A 17,476-nucleotide genomic window follows, 5' to 3' on the forward strand; every position below is an offset into this window, starting at 1 on the left:
AAAAGGATAAACAATAGCTTTCTTTGTCTCCTCTAATAAAAAAACAATTAATAACATACACTGTAAATATAGTAAATATATTTAAAAAAATACTGTTTCGTTTAAATAGTTATTATCTTTAATTAAAATAATATTAAAACGACGTGTCAGAATGTCTAAGACAATACATAAAAAATGAAACTTTTTGACATTGTAAGTATTGGGTTTACATTGAACGAGTTTCTGAGAATAAATTGCCCGATTGCAAATAAAACAACAATGAATAAATGTAATCGTAAGAAAAGATCGTACAAAAAGTTGGCCAGTAACTATACGACTAAAATTAGTTGCGTATTTGTAAATATTTATCTATGACGTCATTTCTGACGTCGAGCCGCGCTCCGCAGTCATGCAAAATAACTAGTTGAAGTTAAAAATAAAGTTCGAAAAATAACATTCTGCGTCGCGCAGTGTAGACCCATACGTTTAACGAAATGTCTTCTTTCTAAAAACAAAAATATTTGTAATTCTCATAATAAATATTTCCAACAGTCATGCTGACTGTGTGGAAAAGATACACAAACATGATTAAACACGTTATTGTCGTCCAGTACGTCAACAAAACTCTGCTTGAAGTGCAGAGAATTATTTATTAATGTTTTAGATAGCAATGAGAATAAACAGTTTATTGTATCTATAGTATTACAAAAGAATATTAACTTCGACGCTATATACTTACTAAAATATTTCCTTTGATGTACTATTCAATTATTGAACATACACTTTTGAATTAAAGAATTAATTAAAATAATTCGTAACATTGAAAAATGCATGAGGCGAATGATTAAAGAGCCTGATAAAGCTTTATAGATTTTTGCTAACCGTAAAATTTAATTTCCAACCGGAAAACGTATGATATCCTCACTACTATTAAAATTCTAATTAACGCGTATTTGAAAGATATATCAAATTTTTAATTCTTGTATTGTACGATATAAAATATGAAATAATTCGCAGGACGTCTACGGAGATTTTCAGACATAAAACTGACACGACAGATTATTAGGAACGTAACGAGCATATTAGGATTCACACATAATAGAAATAATCGTTTCGAACACAAATAATTGTGTTCTTGTCCACAACACAAATTATAGAAATAAAACATGTACTTCAAATTTATTCGTAGAGCTATTCTGGTACAATGTTTAAAATAAAAATGATTGAACTAACTGCTACCACGAAATAAGGAAATTATATACAATAAAATATATCAAAAAATAATAATCAAACACGTGCACACATAACAATATAAATTATAAATTTCTAACAGCTAGCGCTACTATTGCACACGGACCCAACAAGCTTCGCGTCTTTTCTCGGCTCAATATCGAACCAAAACCCTTCCTTGGACGTCAACGCGAACCCTTTTTGCATCAACTTCATTGGTATGCAGGTTTTAGAGCAAGGTTTTAAATTACAACGAGCGAAAATGTTGAAGAGCAAGACCTTCGTCTCGAGAAGAGCGAACCTATTACCAATACACATCCTTGGTCCCATCCCAAAGCTCAAGAATGTACCAGAATTTAAGACCACCTTCGCGTCGGGAAGAAACCGATCCGGATTGAATTTTTTTGGCTCCTTGAAGTAAGCAGGATCGTGCTGGATTCCGTAGATCGGTATCCAAAGGTACTCATCTTTCTGTATAACATATGGCTTTAATCCTGGCAAGGCTGGCGGCAGTTCGAAGGCTTTCGTGCAACGCCTGTCCGCGACAACAATGACCGGGTAAATTCTGAGAGCCTCGTAAATGACAGCATCGAGATACTTTAGGCCGTTGATCGCGTCGTAGGTCACCTCGCCCTTGCAGTTCTCCAAAACTTGGTCGATCTCTTCCTGCAGCCTCTTTTGGACGTCGGGGTTCACGCCCACCTCGTAAGCAGCGAAACACATCAACGCCGAGGTGCTCTCGAAACCGCCAAAGAAGAAGGTGAACGCTTGGGCGGTCATATCGTCGATCGTCAGTTCCTTTCCCGGGCCTAGTTTTCCTCTGGTCTCCATCATCAGCTGTATCATGTCCGGTCGAACAACGTTATTGTCGTCCCTGTACTTTATGGTGGACTCCACCAGGTCTTTGAAGAAGTCTTCCACCCTCCGAGACACGAGCTTTATGCCGAACATCTTCACGAGGAAAGGTACACACCTGAACATTGCAATTTTGAGCATCGCGAGCCTACCAAAATTCGTTGACTCTCTACCGTACTCGTAGAACTTGTTGTTCCGATCTGTTATCGAGTTCACGCTCACGCCGAAAGCACAGGTGGCGATCACGTCGTTCGTGTACCTGGTGAACGTGTCCTTCAGTTCCAAGGTTCGTTTGTCTTCCGGTAACGTGGCCATAAAGTTCCCGTACTGATCGGCGCACTCGAGCATCAGCTTGAACATGGACTTCATCTTGCTGGACGTGAACGCTGGGCTCAACAACGTTCGTATTTCTCTCCATCTGTCCCCGCAAAGGCCGAACAGATTCTTGCTGAACAGAGGCTCGTCTTGGAGATCTTGGAACCCTTGATGGTCTTGGAAATGCTCGAAATACTTCACGGTGATAGACTTCACCAGTTCTATGTCGCGAATGGTGATCACCGGTCTCATGAAATCGTAGAAACCTACGTAGATTGCCTCGTGATGGACATTATAGATTTCCTCGACCAAGTCAGTGACTGGTTTCTGTTTAACGATAGCGTCCCACATATTCCTGATCTGTGTTAACTGTTTTGGATACGGGATTCCCCGTTTCTCGAAGTAATTGTACTGCCTTGTGAGGTAATACCATATTGACAGAACCACGAGTAACAACGCTAGGATCGTTGCCCACATCTCGATCGTTGTGTTCGTTGTAATTTAAGAATTGTAAATCACCGTTTCGCGTAATAATCGTTCCATTGTATTGCACGCGTCGTTTTATCGAATCGCGTGTATTGCTTGTCTGTGTAACTTTTTTTTAATCCCGCGGGCGTCCAATAATCTGTAAATATTTTTGGAAACGTATTCGTAAATCTGGAGTAGTTTTACACGTTGTGAAATTTAATTGCCGTTAGTGAAACGTAATATCGATATGTCGAGATGTGATTATTGATAGTGTATTGATATCCATGTATCGAAATTTTATGGATATTTCGTTACTTCGATATCATTAAAAGTAGTTTTAAGGCAGATATATTTTCAATGCTTTGTAATTAATACAATGAATGTTTCAAGAAATACACTGTTCAAAATATCATGAACAATAGTCAGTAGTCACACCTCTATATTTAGGTCGTATTTTGGAAATTAATGATACCGTTTGGAACTCACTATATTCGTGTGGACACACTTTATTAACGAAGCTGCTAGAATGCTGTCTGTCGAACGACTGCTAGCATTTTACTAACGTATCAGAGGAGCTCGTATCATGACTCACGCCTCTGTAAAAATGTCATTTGTATGTACCTCTCAGTATACTGCGCATTTTATACTATACCACGAGTACGTACTTAATCTTATCTGATTATTCTTATTCTCGTTGAGAAAGCATTCATTCTTTATAAAACGTTTTTTTTTTTTGAGTTTACGATACGATTCATTTGATAATTATAACTATAATCAATTACACCATATATGTGTGTAGAAAAAATGGTTAGAATAGAAATTTACTATCCGCTAATGACATTTTAAATCATTTGATTTGTAGTCATTTAATCAATTATTACAGTCAATTTTGGGAAAATGCTAAATATTTACTTTTCGATCTATAAAGATGTATTACGATCAAGACAAGTTTCCAAAAATTTTTTTACAGGAAAGCATACGCGTATATATGTATTTTAGGGTATAAATATAATCGATATATTTATGCAAATACTGTTTTATTTTAATAATCATTATTTTTAATTAAAATAATGTCGAAAGTATTGCGACGTATCTGAGATGCCGCAAAACAAGAATATAGCTTCTCATAGATATGCAGAATAATTTCAATTTAAAAAGAGAACTTGCAAAGCAACATTATGCATCGGACAGCACAGTTCAATGCACTCATTAAAAAGAAATAAAAGTATTCGTAGCTGTAATACACGTTTAAAATAGTGCGTTGACTGTGAAGAAAAGATAAGAAGAAACGTTATATAACGCGTTATTACTATCCACTATATTAAAAAAGATCAGCTATAATTGCAAAAGAATGTTTCAAAACATATTATTGTTTTGAATAATAGTTTTTATCATTTTGCATTAATGCTTCAGTAAACATTCGGTTGTCTGTTACATGTTGATTTTTATTTCCCATTTTTCATTCATATTCATGCTAAAAACAAGTCCATCTTAACAAGATAATTTGTATACATCATGCAACCTACTAAACACAACTGCACAAAGATTTATGGTATGATTTAATAAATCACAAGTGATTTAAATAACAAGTTTAGAGTGTATGCAAGTACTTCGTAAAGTACTATTTATCGTTTCAGACATCGAAGAAACTTTTTTTGTTCCTAAATTTCACGCGAATTAGAATTAAAACATTTCGTCACCTACCTTGTTCTAGTCCGCAAAAAATCTTATCTAGATGCAAAACTGACATAACTCCGTAATTAGAGAATGTTAGTATGTACATACAATTATTCGCTGAATTTCCAGAATGTTGTTCGATTGATTAATTTATGTATCAGTAGAGTTAGTTGCTTAATCAACGTTCGACTGAATCAATATTTCTGTTTACCTTACGGAAAGTTATATCACTACTAAACTGATTGTAAATATTACTCATTTACTTCCTACCACATATAGTGGCTGATAGATTACTTTATAAGAGACTATTCTATTTCTTTCCACGGTTTACATATTCAGGCTCATTATTCACACTCACATTATGCAATTTAAGTAACGTCAAAACAACGTAGGTGAGATGACGGAGATAAAATAACAAATGTTGGAATGATTCATCACTTTCAATGTATACGAACAGCTCTGTATTTTGCCATAAAAGATAGCTTCTTGTACTACGCAGTACCTAAACATTTATACTTTGTACAAGCTTTAACATGCTGAATTTTCGGGGAAAATTCACAAGTTTACGTACGATATTTTTCTACGAAATCAATTGGGAAAGATTGCATCAAAGTAGGAATAAATTTTCAAAATAAGAAAAATACCCAACCGCTGAAAAATATTCGATTATACGTTCAGTAGAACAAACATTTACTTTTATTTAACAAAACAGTGTAATCACATCTCTTAATTTACATCAAGCATTATTAAAATTATCCATTATCGTAAAAAAAATAAAAATATATGCAATATTATTTTCCTTGCAAACAAAAAACTTTTAAAAAGTATGTATACTTTCGAGCATGTTATATATGCCACTAAAAATTGAAGATTATTACGCGCCGTTAATATTCATTAAACAAAAACAATTCATATACAATTGACGATTACTGCTTGATAGAATGTTATCTCTGTTTGTGCTCCAGCTTTAATCAACTAAATTGCCCCTTATCAACCATACGACCGACGATCAAAATCTACTTACTCCGACTTCTACGCTTCTTATCTAAACGTAAGTTCGTACAAACATAAAAATACAAAAAAGTAAATTTTTAATGGCCGACTCTACCGTTGCACGTGGGATTAACGTAAACGTGCGTCGCGTTTTTCCTCGGCTCAATGTCGAACCAGAATCCATTCTGCGACGTCATTTGGAATCCCTTTTTACTCAGAACCATCGGTATGGCTGTCTTAGCGCAAGGTTTCAGGGAACAACGTGCAAAAACGTGGAAAAGCAAGACCTTGGTCTCCAGAAGAGCGAACCTATTACCGATACACATCCTAGGTCCCACCCCGAAGCTCAAGAATGAACCAGAATTCAAGATCCCCTTCGTATCGGGAAGGAACCGATCCGGATTGAACTTCCTCGGCTCCTCGTAGTAGACAGGATCGTACTGGATCCCGTAGATCGGTATCCAAAGGTACGCATCCTTCTGCACAACGTACGGCTTTAATCCTGGCAGGGCTGGCGGCAGTTCGAAGGATTTCGTGCACATTCTGTCCGTGGCTACAACCACCGGGTACATCCTCAGAGCCTCGTAAATGATAGCATCGAGATACTTCATGTCGTTGATCGCGTCGTAGGTCACGTCGCCCTTGCTGTTCTCCAAAACCTCGTCGATCTCCTCCTGCAGCCTCTTCTGGACATCGGGGTTCACGCCCACCTCGTAAGCAGCGAAACACATCAGCGTCGAGGTGCTCTCGAAACCGCCAAAGAAGAAAATGAACGCTTGGGCGGTCATATCGTCGATCGTCAGTTCCTTTCCAGGGCCTAGTTTCCCTCTGGTCTCCATCATCAACTGAATCATGTCCGGTCGAACAACGTTATTCTCGTCCCTGTACTTTATAGTGGAGGCCACCATGTCTCTGAAGAAGTCAGCCACCCTCTGAGGTACGATTTTCAGACCCAGCAACTTTGCAATGCTAGGGACGCTCCGGATCACGAAGAATTTAATCGACTGCAGCCTACCGAAGCTCGTCGACTCTCTACCATACACGTAGAACGTGTTGTTTCGGTCTGCCATCGAGTCCACGTTTACACCGAAAGCACACGTGGCAATCACGTCGTTCGTGTACCTGGTGAACATGTCCTTCAGCTCCAAAGTTTGCTTGCCTTCCGGTAACGCGGCCAGGTAGTTACCGTACCGATCCGCGCACTCGAACATCAATTTGAACATGGACTTCATCTTGCTGGACGTGAACGCCGGGCTCAACAACATTCTTATTTCCTTCCATCTGTCGCCGCGAAGCGTGAACAGATTCTTGCTGAACAGAGGCTCCACGTCGTCGGTTACAAAGGTTCGATGGTCTTGGAAATGATCGAAATACTTCAGGGTGACGGCCTTCAGCAGCTCGATGTCGCGGATGGCGATCACCGGTATCGTGAAATCGTAGAAACCGACGTACTTCGCGTCGGGGTTGTGATTATAAATATCCAGGATCACGTCTGCGAAAGGCGCGCGTTGGAACACGGTTCTCCAAAGGCTCCCAAATAGCGGAATCGTTTTCGCGTACGGGATTCCTCGTTCATCGAAATAACTGTAGGTCCTTTTGAAGTAATACCATGTTGCCAGAACCACGGCGAGTAACGCCAAAATTATCGACCACGTCTCGATCATGCCCACTGTTGGCCACCGTTTCGCGTGATAATTGTTCGATTAGAGTTCGTCAATTTTCGTACTCGTGAATTTGAAGAAGTTCGACTAAAGTAGAATTTAATTGGGATCGACGAAGACTGAGTTTGGATAGCGTTTGTTGGCCTCTCGAAATTAATTTTCGCGTGCGTCGCTATCGAGTTGTGAGCGCACCTTGTCAGCGATGCTGTCAGAATGCCGTCCGTCGAGCGACTGTCTGTAATGCGAACGCTTTCCGGGAGTTACGTATCGCGGCTTACATGCATGTGAAAACGTATCCTCTACCTCTCGGCGTAGTATGCATTCAGCATCTGATCGATAAGTTTAATCTTATCTGACATTCATCGTTCGTCATCGTTTTAATTTCTTTCTTAAATATGTATAACTATCGCGATTCTAGTTTGTAAATACACTTGCAGGCTCTCACAAGATTCGTGGAGCTGTTTTATTTAGCAAACAGAAGGTTCGATATTATTTACTAATACTTGAATTTATTTACAAATATTTACACATGTGTTAACAGTTTAATTTTCAATGGCCTCTTTCAGAATGAAATTGTGCTGGTAGAAACCAAGCTATATGCAACACACTCGAACCCATCATTCCTGAGTACCCAATTCCTAAGTACCCAAGTCAATGATCTCCACGGTTGGAGTACCGTATGTGGCACGTCCCCTCCTACGTGGCTTATTGCGTTTACACGCGGCGTATGCACGTAATTGTTACTCTCCGTTTCACGCGACTCCAGCTGTGATCGCTAAGTCGCGCGAAATCGCTTCCAATGCAGCCACGGCCTAACGTGACATCAGTCAGCGTCTGTGTATGTACCATGCTAATAGCAACAGTGTGGGGGAACGTTTGTAAACACGAGGATGTATCGAAAAGCGCTAAAGTCATCGACCAAGAAAACGAGCGTGACAACAGCTTCTTTAACAAGAAAACTAATGGAAAATCTCTTGAGTCGATTCTCAGAAATCGTTAAAGGCAATCGAACACAGTGAATAAGGAAAACTATACATTTGGATAAAAAAATTGTTAGCAACGCGACTTAAAAAATTATTATTAATTACAAAATATCAATTTATTTTGGTTCAAGCAACTGCAGACACAAGTGGATTATTTCTCGATCTAACCTGCAGCCAAAATCCTCTCTCAGCCTTCAGAAACGCTCCTCCTTTTCCCAGTTTTATGGGTATCTGAGTTTTGGAAGATATGGTAAAATCGCAACGAGCAAGAATGTGAAACAGCGCGACTTTCGTTTCGAGAATCGCGAATCGATAACCGATGCATATTCTCGGTCCCATCCCGAAAGGCAAATAGGCGCCAGAATTCAACACGTTGGCCCGTTTGTCCATGAATCGATCAGGATCGAACGTCTCCGGTCGATCGAAGTACTTCGAGTCGTACTGGATCCCGTAGATCGGCAACCAAAGATGAGAACCTTCCTTCATGGTGAACGGCTCGAGGCCTGGCAAGGCTGGCGGTAATTCGAACGGTTTCGTGCACTGTCTGTCAGTGATAGGTATAACCGGATACATTCTTAGCGTCTCGTTCACCACAGCGTCGAGAAATCTCATCCCGTTGATCGCCTCGTAAGCAACTTTGCCATCGGAATCCTCCAACACTCGATCGATCTCGTTATGCAATCTTTCCTGAAGCTCTGGATTCGCGGCCAGCTCGTGAACAGCGAAACACAACAGGGTCGAAGTGGTCTCGAAACCACCGAAGAAGAACGAAAACGCTTGGGAGGTCATGTCCACAATGGTCAGTTCCTTGCCTGGTTCCAGTCTCCCTCTAGTTTCCATCATCAATTGTATCAGATCTGGTCTGCTGACGCCTGTTTCGTCGCGAGCCTTGATATTGGCTGCCACGATATCCTCGAAGAATTCCGTCACCTCCTTCCTTATGAATCTTATTCCGAGTTTTCTCGATAGTCTTGGAAATACAATTAACATAACGAGTTTGAGAATCCCGGTGCTATGAATATCCAGAGCCTCCTTTCCATAGAAGTAAAACTTGTTGTCCCGATCAGCCAGGGAATCCACGTTGATACCGAAGGCACAGCTCGCGAACACGTCGTTGGTGTATCTGGTGAATGTATCTTTCATCTCGATCGACCTCTGATCCGCCGGAAGCGCCGCCAGAGACTGTCCATAGTTGACGGCGCAGTCGGACATCAGCACGAACATCGACTTCATTTTGCTGGACGTGAACGCTGGCGTCAACAACGCTCGAACTTCTTTCCATCTGTCACCTCGAAGCAGCAAGAGATTTTTGCTGAAGAAAGGATCGGCGTCACCGTCCCCGAAGGTTCGATGATCGGGGAAACGATCGAAGTTCTTGATCGCCACGGATTTTATGAGCTCTGGATCGCGGATCATAACGACAGGCGCCATTCGATGATAGAAACCCACGTATTTCGCCTCGGGTGCCATGTCGTAGATGTCACGAACCATCGTTGCAAATGGCTTGAGGTGAAGCATCGCTGACCAAGAGCTGCCAAGCAGAGGAATTGATCGTTTGAAGGGCAGACCGTGCTTCTTGAAGATGTTCTGCTGTTTGGTCGAGTAATGATACAGCAAGAGAATCGCGATCGCGATCACTAATATCGTCGTTGGATCCATGGCGAGGTTTCTTTGGACGAACTTGCACTCGATGTTTCTTGAAGGATATTTTACACTTTATCCTTCTCTTGTGTAATTCACAAACGAGTATTGCACTGTTTTAATATGCTTTCTCGAGTGTAGAGAATATTCAAGTTGACGGGAGAACGGAAAACAAGCCGATGCATTTTCGCATCACGCGAGCTCGCATGCTAACGAACAACTGACGTAACGCGGTACAAAGTCCTCTTTTAATATCAGTACATGATAACCGCAACTCGTTTAGTGTAAATTCAGTTTTTTCTGGACGAGATTATTTTTGTTTATTTTTGATAAAGACTTCATCGTGAAACTGAATTTTAGTTTCTTGTCACATTTTTTTACTTCTTCCTAAATCATTTTTCAAATTTCCAAGATATTCTACCAGTGGTGAAAACCATTTTCGATTCATCAATACTAATAATCTGTATGCTCCTTCAGCATAGTATAATAACTCTAAAATAAATTACAAATAGTGTTTCGTCAATATTGCAATTAGTTATTATTGTATTATTAAATTAAATTGATTTTTGAAATGAAATACTAGTCGTTGAATTCTTTTTACAATGCATTACGACGTTATCGAATTTTGTTCACTTTTATCTTTCAACGTATTAATCACTATTGTACAATATCATATAATGTGATTTAATATTATTAATTTCTACTTTTTAGATTGATTCTTCCTTTTTTATTTAAAATTGCAAATGCTTATTTAATTCTGTTATCGACATTTTTATTGTTTACTCATTTTCGTGTGCAATTTGTTCTATATATAAGTGACTCAAGTACCACACGAACGAATCGAATTGAAACAGTCATAAATAAGCACTCCTCCGCGACAACTTGTAAAATGAAATTTTCCGATGTGGCGTTGCAAGGAATTACGGAATTAAGATTCAACCGGCACAGTTTCAAACTTATTTTACGTATAATAGAATTTACATTAATTTCGGAATAAGTCCGTATACAAATTTAGATTCCCGCGGATTACGGGCCACGCAGTTTGCCGCGCAATTTATTTAAATGAAACAAAACTGTACGAACCTAAAACACGGTGTGTCTAATTAAAATATTTGCATGAAATTGAAACGCGTAACACGTGGAAACTAAATCCTCCGTGCTAATTAATTTCCATTGCTATTGCTTGAAGAAAACTTTCATTAATAAAAACAAGACCAAAACTTTGATTGACCCGTTCGATCGCGCGAAGAAAAATGAAACTGAAGAGTCGTGGTCTCACAATTTTCGTGAAATATGGAACGTATTAATTCTGAAAATACGATCGTGATTAATGAAATGAACTAGTTTTTCAAACTCGAGAACAATATAGATCGCTATAATCGACCGGCCTTAACAAAACAATGGAAATCGTTTTAATCCCTCGTTAGCCGTTGTTTCGTAATCACTAGACAACCTGTTCCACGAAAACGCTCGCGTTATTATACGCGTTCCCAATGTTTTCATTCCGTTCGAAATTAAAGTCCCCTCCAACAACAACTTAATTGCTTCGAACCAAACACAACTTTCTCGTTCGAAATATAATATCGTAATACCGAGAAGTTCGAACCAAGGGAGCGGTTGAATCCTTAAACAGCATATTCTAAACGCAACGCATAATCCTCGCCAGCTTGATTTAGGCACGTATTCAAAGGTGGACACGGACTGATTTTCAACGGCACAAACGAGCCGGCTGAACACGGGATAATGTTGCGCGTCGTCAGATTACGAAGTTGCCTTGACAGTACGTATGGGATAATATGGAATTCTCGCCTTTGATGTGTTCCGATGTCCTCTGTCCTCTACTCAATCACGAAATTGCATTCAGTCCCTCGTTTTTACAATTCAATTTGGATTTGTTCCCTACCGTCAAGATCACCGAAGTCGATTATTCCCAGGTAACATTTTCATTCACTGGACAATTCAATTATTTACTAAATAATAGTACATCTTATCTCGGACCCAATCGATATGTGGATAATTTCAAATTAATCTTTTTTAAAACTGTTAGAGAAGAAACACTTTATAGAGAGTTGTCTCAATCCCTAAATGTAATAATTCGTATCTTATACTTTTGCATATTAAATGAATTCTTTAGTTTTCTGAAAATTAAAATTTCCCATAAATGCACAAACGTCTGAAATTTCTGAGAAGAACAGGTTTAAAGATTTCATGATACTCTAAAATCGAATAGATACATTTACCATTTTGTTATTAAACTTTAATAAAATTATCGAATTCTCTCAAATTGGACATGCAAAATCAGCTACAAAAGAGGACACGTTTTGCCAAATACTTCCATTTACAATGCTTCGTGGTGCATCGTTAACAAAGTTATTCGCTATGATCCAAGCACACGATCAAATTATAAGGTCTGACAACGAATTATTTAAAATTCTATCGACGAAAAAATATAAGAATCCTTGGAATACTAATGTGCATCCAGTTGCAGGGAAATAAGGTTTCGGGTCCGAAAGTTCGCGTCAGGCTTGCAGAGCTCTCCTAGGAAGGAACAGAGAGTGACGGGGGAAGAGAGAGAGAGAGAGAGAGAAAAGCGAAGAACAGGGAAAACGAGGGAGGGCTGGCGGAACAAAATTCATTTGGCCAAATTAAACAGAGTTTAGCAATTTGCGCTTAATCCATTTGTCGAGGATCCGCCGTCCGTCAGTCCGTCCGTCTGCTTCATCCCTCTCTTTGCAACCGTGCTCTTAACACGACTGCCACTATGCACCCTTTCCTTGCTGGCCCTTACCGCTGTCGATACTAATCCTCTCGTCTGCATCGTTTGCCGCCACCACTCTGAAACACTGTCTCGCGAATTTCTCGAATACACGAGGCGTTAATAAACTGCAACTTCGCTAACGGCTCGAATACTGCACGGCGGATTATTTCCTCTTTGTTCCATGCACACCACCTATCATTCCAAGCTCACTTTTCTAGCTCGATAACCGATCGAACAAAATTATTTCTGAAACCTACAAATGAAAATCAGTTTTCGAGAATTTTTCGGTCCACCCATTACTAGTACATACCTACTTCAAAAGTAGGCGAATTCTAAGGTTCCTGAAACTCAGTCTACAACGAGTTATGATCGAAGAGATTAATAGTCAAATTTAAACACACGTGTTGTTGGGAATTCCAACACTTATTAGCGGAGCCCTCATTTAGGGAATATTAGTTAAATTACTTGTTTGGCAATTGGGCAAGTACCTTAGGGTACAAAACAAATTGTTGTACTCTCAAACCGTTAAGCACCATACTTTGGGACCCTATACCACCCTCAGTAGGTGGGATTTCGAATATCTGAGAACTGGCCCACGAGGAATGAGCAGAGGTCTGATTGGATACACAAGGTTTCCACCTCCTTTTGAATCTGTATAAAATCGCGGGGCATTAGACTTTCCAAGTTAGAATAACACAAGAACTCCATAAGAACACCAGTACGAACATCAAAAATTAAACTGTTAACACACGTACATATTTGTAAATAAATTCAAGTGTTGTAAATAGTATCGACCCTTCTATTTGCTAAATAAAATGGCTCCACGAACCCAATGGGAGCCTACACGTGTAACTATCCATCGATCTCGGTTTATCATGCTTCAGGGCCATTCTGACAATGAGTTTATATCGTGTATACTTTATCTAAATCCTACAGATGACTCACAAAATTGATCTTCCGTTTCATTGATATCGTTAGTCACGTAGGTAGATAATTCGTAACCATTCGATGTGAATAACAATATCGTTTGAGGCTTCTTTAAGAACAGAGATAGATAAGCAGCAGGAAGATTCGTTAAACTTTATAATCCTTTCATCTTCAAACACTAGAGTATGTTGTTTGCTTGTTTGTATACATTGGGAAATAGAATCGGTGTCAAAAATGAAATTTATCGCCATAGAAAATTAAGCATCGACCAAATTGATTCGGTGGCTGACCCACGGACCACGTCGGCCTAATTTCTTGAGTGCCTGGACCGCAATAAATCTACAGCCAGGACGCGCGTAAAGATATATCGTCCTTGCTCTCTTTTTTATTTATGGAAGATAGTTTTTCATTTTCTTGGGAGTCGAGATCCTTCAAGTAATTCATTTACACCTTTACGGTATTTCTTCCTCGAAACTATCGATTGACACGACAAGTCAAGTTACTTCATTTGAAATTTATTAGTATCCCGACAGTTTACAAACACTGGAACAAGTAGAATCTAAGTATCCAAGTGAAGGATAGACTCTACTTGTGAATTCTCCAACAAAAAATTATCATCCTACGTTTAACGACTATACTTTTTCAAGGAATGTTCGAAAAATTGTAGGACTTTCGAAATCCAGAATGCATCAAAACGCTGTCGTAATTCGCGAAGGGGAAAGAAAGAGCAGACAGAAACCGAGAGGTTCCTTGGTCCCTGTTCGTTCCATAAAACACATTTCAGGCTTTTCCACTCGTACCTCCACGAATCGAGTCTTTTAGCTACTGGTTTACATCGCACGAGCTGGTTGCTATCTTATTATCACGGAATTGTTTCCAACCCCCCTCGTTTCCCTCTTTATTTCGCCCCCGTCTTTTTCCCACCCATTGTCGCTGAATCCTGACCACGTTTTCTCCGTCCTCCTCTCGCCCTCACGGTTTAGAGGGATGCTGGAAGCAAGCAGCAGCGAAGCCAACTTAAGTGTATTGGCAGTTGTGTCCACCTTTTATTTTCATCCAATCGGGTGAGGACCTTTAGCATCACTCCGTTGGAAACCGTAGAGTGCTTCGAATTGGTTGCTCCTGGTTTCGGGGACTCCGGAGACTGCTGGAGCCGAACTCCTCAATGCATGGATCTCGCTCATTTCAAAGCAACACGAGTTCTTCAACTTTCCGTAAAATTCTCTACGTCATCGATGCTTCGAAAGAAAAATGCTTATTCGTATCTTCGTTGTTTGTTTTCTTCTTTATTACGGTTCCCTTCGTGTCTTTTCGCCTTTCATTTAATATATTTCACGCTCGATACGATCGAGGGTTCAAATTGGCATCTACTATTGCTTGAGAATCTTTTCTATTTTTTAATGTATTCGACATAAACTAGAGAATCGAAGCATCAACTGTCACAAAGACTTGGAGAAACTTTATTTTGTAGCTTAGGTTTTTATTAATCGGTGCTACGATCGATGGTTTAGAAAAGGCAGATTTTTAATTTTTAATATTTCGAAACTCCCATTTATGTAACCAACGATCGTTCCTTCTTGTGTTATTCCTCTTAAATTTATTTTAGAAGTACTACTTTATCAATTCGTAATCTTGATCATTGCTCATTTCATTCTTAATCGAGTCTATTATCTTTCGATGGTCTTTAGATTCCAGACTTTTTAATTATTAGCTGAATGAATACATTCATTCACAACATTCTGTTTCGATAAGATAACTTCCAATCACGTTTGTGTTTCAAGAGATTCTGATAGTAGTGTTCGAATTTTCTAAAAAGGAAAATGTGAAACGTTTCTTGGTTCACGCACGTTTTGCGTAAGAATTATAAGAAACATGTTTACTCGTAAAGAGTTTTCCCATAAGTCTTCTTAATTTCATCGTTTAATATATGCCACAGCTATACAAGTGAAGTAAAATGGAATATAACCCCAGGTAAAAAGTTCCAAACTGTGCAAGAAAGTGAAGCAATATCTAAGAATAAAAGCTTACCAAGAACAGTGAACTATACGTGTACACCCAAGAGCAATAGTATAGTTGAAACAACTTCGTTGAAATATAAACATGGTAGCACAATGAGAAAGCTTGACTGCCAATATGCGATAGGAATAGATCAAGATAACTTATCAGTTTCAATTACGTTTTCATTTTTATTTGCTTTCGTTAATAAATTTAATTTGAACGTGTCGTCTGCTCTATAAGAACGCCACTGATTTTCTTGCTTACTTTCTTGCTTATAATTTAATTAATTTTGTAATTTTTTTAGAACGATTTGAAATTTTTTAATTTTGCCGAAAAATTTCACACCACGAATTTTTTCATGGAAAGTGAGTAGGATTTCAGAGGTGTATCTATTCACCAAAAATGATTGTAACCGACCCCTGCAACTAAAAATAATTTTTTTAGAACGATTTGATATTTTTTAATTTTGGCGAAAAATTTCACACCTTCTCGAATTGTTTCCTGGAAAGTGAGTAGGATTTCGGGGGTATGTGTATTCATAAAAAATGATTGTAACGGATCCCTGCAACTGAAAATAATTTTTTTAGAACGATTTGATATTTTTTAATTTTGGCGAAAAATTTCACACCTTCTCGAATTTTTTCCTGGAAAGTGAGTAGGATTTCGGGGGTATGTGTTTTCATAAAAAGTTATTGTAATTGACCCCTGCAACCAGAAATAATTTTTCCAGAACGATTTGAAATTTGTTAATTTCGCCGAAAAATTTAGGCACCTACGCCCTGTCAATTTTTCTTAGAAATTCGTTTTTGATTTTTAGTGGTTTCGTTCAACGCCCTATGGAAAAGTTGTCTAATACTTTTTTGTAGGTACCTATTAGCTTTACTTCGGAAAAAAGTTTCATTGAAATCTATTCACTATTGTAGGAGTTATGGTGCTTTGAACATACGCATGAAATTTCAGTGAAACATATCAACGCATGGTCAGACATCATATTTTCGGTAATGAATTTTTTTCTCAAAAGTGCGTTGGATTTCGAGGGTATGTGTATCGACCAAAAATGATCGTAATGGACCCCTGGAACCAAAAATAATTTTTTTAGAACGATTTGAAACTTTTTAACAACTTCAACGAAACCTCGATCAACAAATCGATATTCTTGATTTTCGTCTTACTTTGGCCTCCAGAATGTCCCATTAAAATTTTTCCCAGGGGTGGCCGAACACCCCGTATATTCTACCTTTCTCAGACTTCGACCACGTACGCGTTTAAGCAGTTACCAGCGAATGCTTTTAGTACTCAAAGTAGTAAACTGTAACAACGCTTTTAAGGAAGTTGGTATGTAAAATAAAATAGTAAAAATTACCTTAACTTTAATTATTCGTTCGAACACAATCTGGTTAGAATTTTATCATCAAATGTGTTTACCAGTTTTGGAAAAATGTTAATGCCTCTTACAGAAAGCAAGACCAAGTCTTATCACTATATCTCACTGTAAAATCTTGATAAAATAATTTAAAAAAAAACGATTTGAACGATTGAATGATTTGCTGAAACATTTTTACGAATGAATGTTTTCTTATTAAAGTTAAAGTTACGATTCGTCCATAAATTTTAATGGTTAATAAATTCGTATTTTCTAAGATACTTCGGTATTCCATGTATGCTGGATATATGTGTCATCGATAGACCGAAAGACACGCAACACCACTGATTACGGGAGCAACTATTTAGTTTCCCCAATTGATCAGCTCCAGCGTAAAATGGTTCCACGGTTACGAAACGTGCTGGCGATGACACGGGAGCATCTCGTTACAGCGGAGTGCGTACAATTACAGGACTACCGGTTACGATTCACAGGTGACACAATCTGATTATAGTCATACAAGCAACGCGAATATTTGCGAAGTCGCGGCGATAATAGGGCGTGCACGCCACACGCGCATTGCACAGCCGGGTGTCGTTTTACCAACGCGAATCCCCCCGATCGCGAC

The 17,476-nt window shown here is 38.8% G+C and overlaps 2 protein-coding genes across 3 annotated transcripts; both read right to left on the bottom strand.

The window, feature by feature from the left end:
- Positions 1-231: 231 nt before the first annotated feature.
- LOC122396885 (cytochrome P450 9e2-like) lies at positions 232-7,425 on the bottom strand. 2 transcript variants are annotated; one of them, XM_043395616.1, is made up of 2 exons: positions 3,334-3,794; positions 232-3,004 (listed from the first exon to the last, which is right to left on the bottom strand). In XM_043395616.1, exon 2 carries the CDS (start codon positions 2,854-2,856, stop codon positions 1,306-1,308), a length of 1,551 nt encoding a protein of 516 aa, XP_043251551.1. In that variant the 5' UTR covers positions 2,857-3,004; positions 3,334-3,794; the 3' UTR covers positions 232-1,305. The 2 variants fall into 2 exon arrangements, 1 of the variants encoding a protein (XP_043251551.1); XR_006259069.1 differs by having other exon boundaries at positions 2,856-3,004; positions 3,334-7,425.
- A 407-nt stretch (positions 7,426-7,832) lies between these two features.
- Positions 7,833-10,166, bottom strand: LOC122396886 (cytochrome P450 9e2-like). Its single transcript, XM_043395617.1, has one exon. The coding sequence runs from the start codon at positions 9,818-9,820 to the stop codon at positions 8,288-8,290; it is 1,533 nt and encodes a 510-aa protein (XP_043251552.1). The 5' UTR covers positions 9,821-10,166; the 3' UTR covers positions 7,833-8,287.
- Positions 10,167-17,476: the final 7,310 nt, after the last annotated feature.

Source organism: Colletes gigas, unplaced genomic scaffold (assembly GCF_013123115.1).
Source record: "Colletes gigas isolate AHSC1104 unplaced genomic scaffold, ASM1312311v1 Colletes_gigas_Sc00008, whole genome shotgun sequence".
In the NCBI taxonomy this organism is placed as follows: domain Eukaryota; kingdom Metazoa; phylum Arthropoda; class Insecta; order Hymenoptera; family Colletidae; genus Colletes; species Colletes gigas.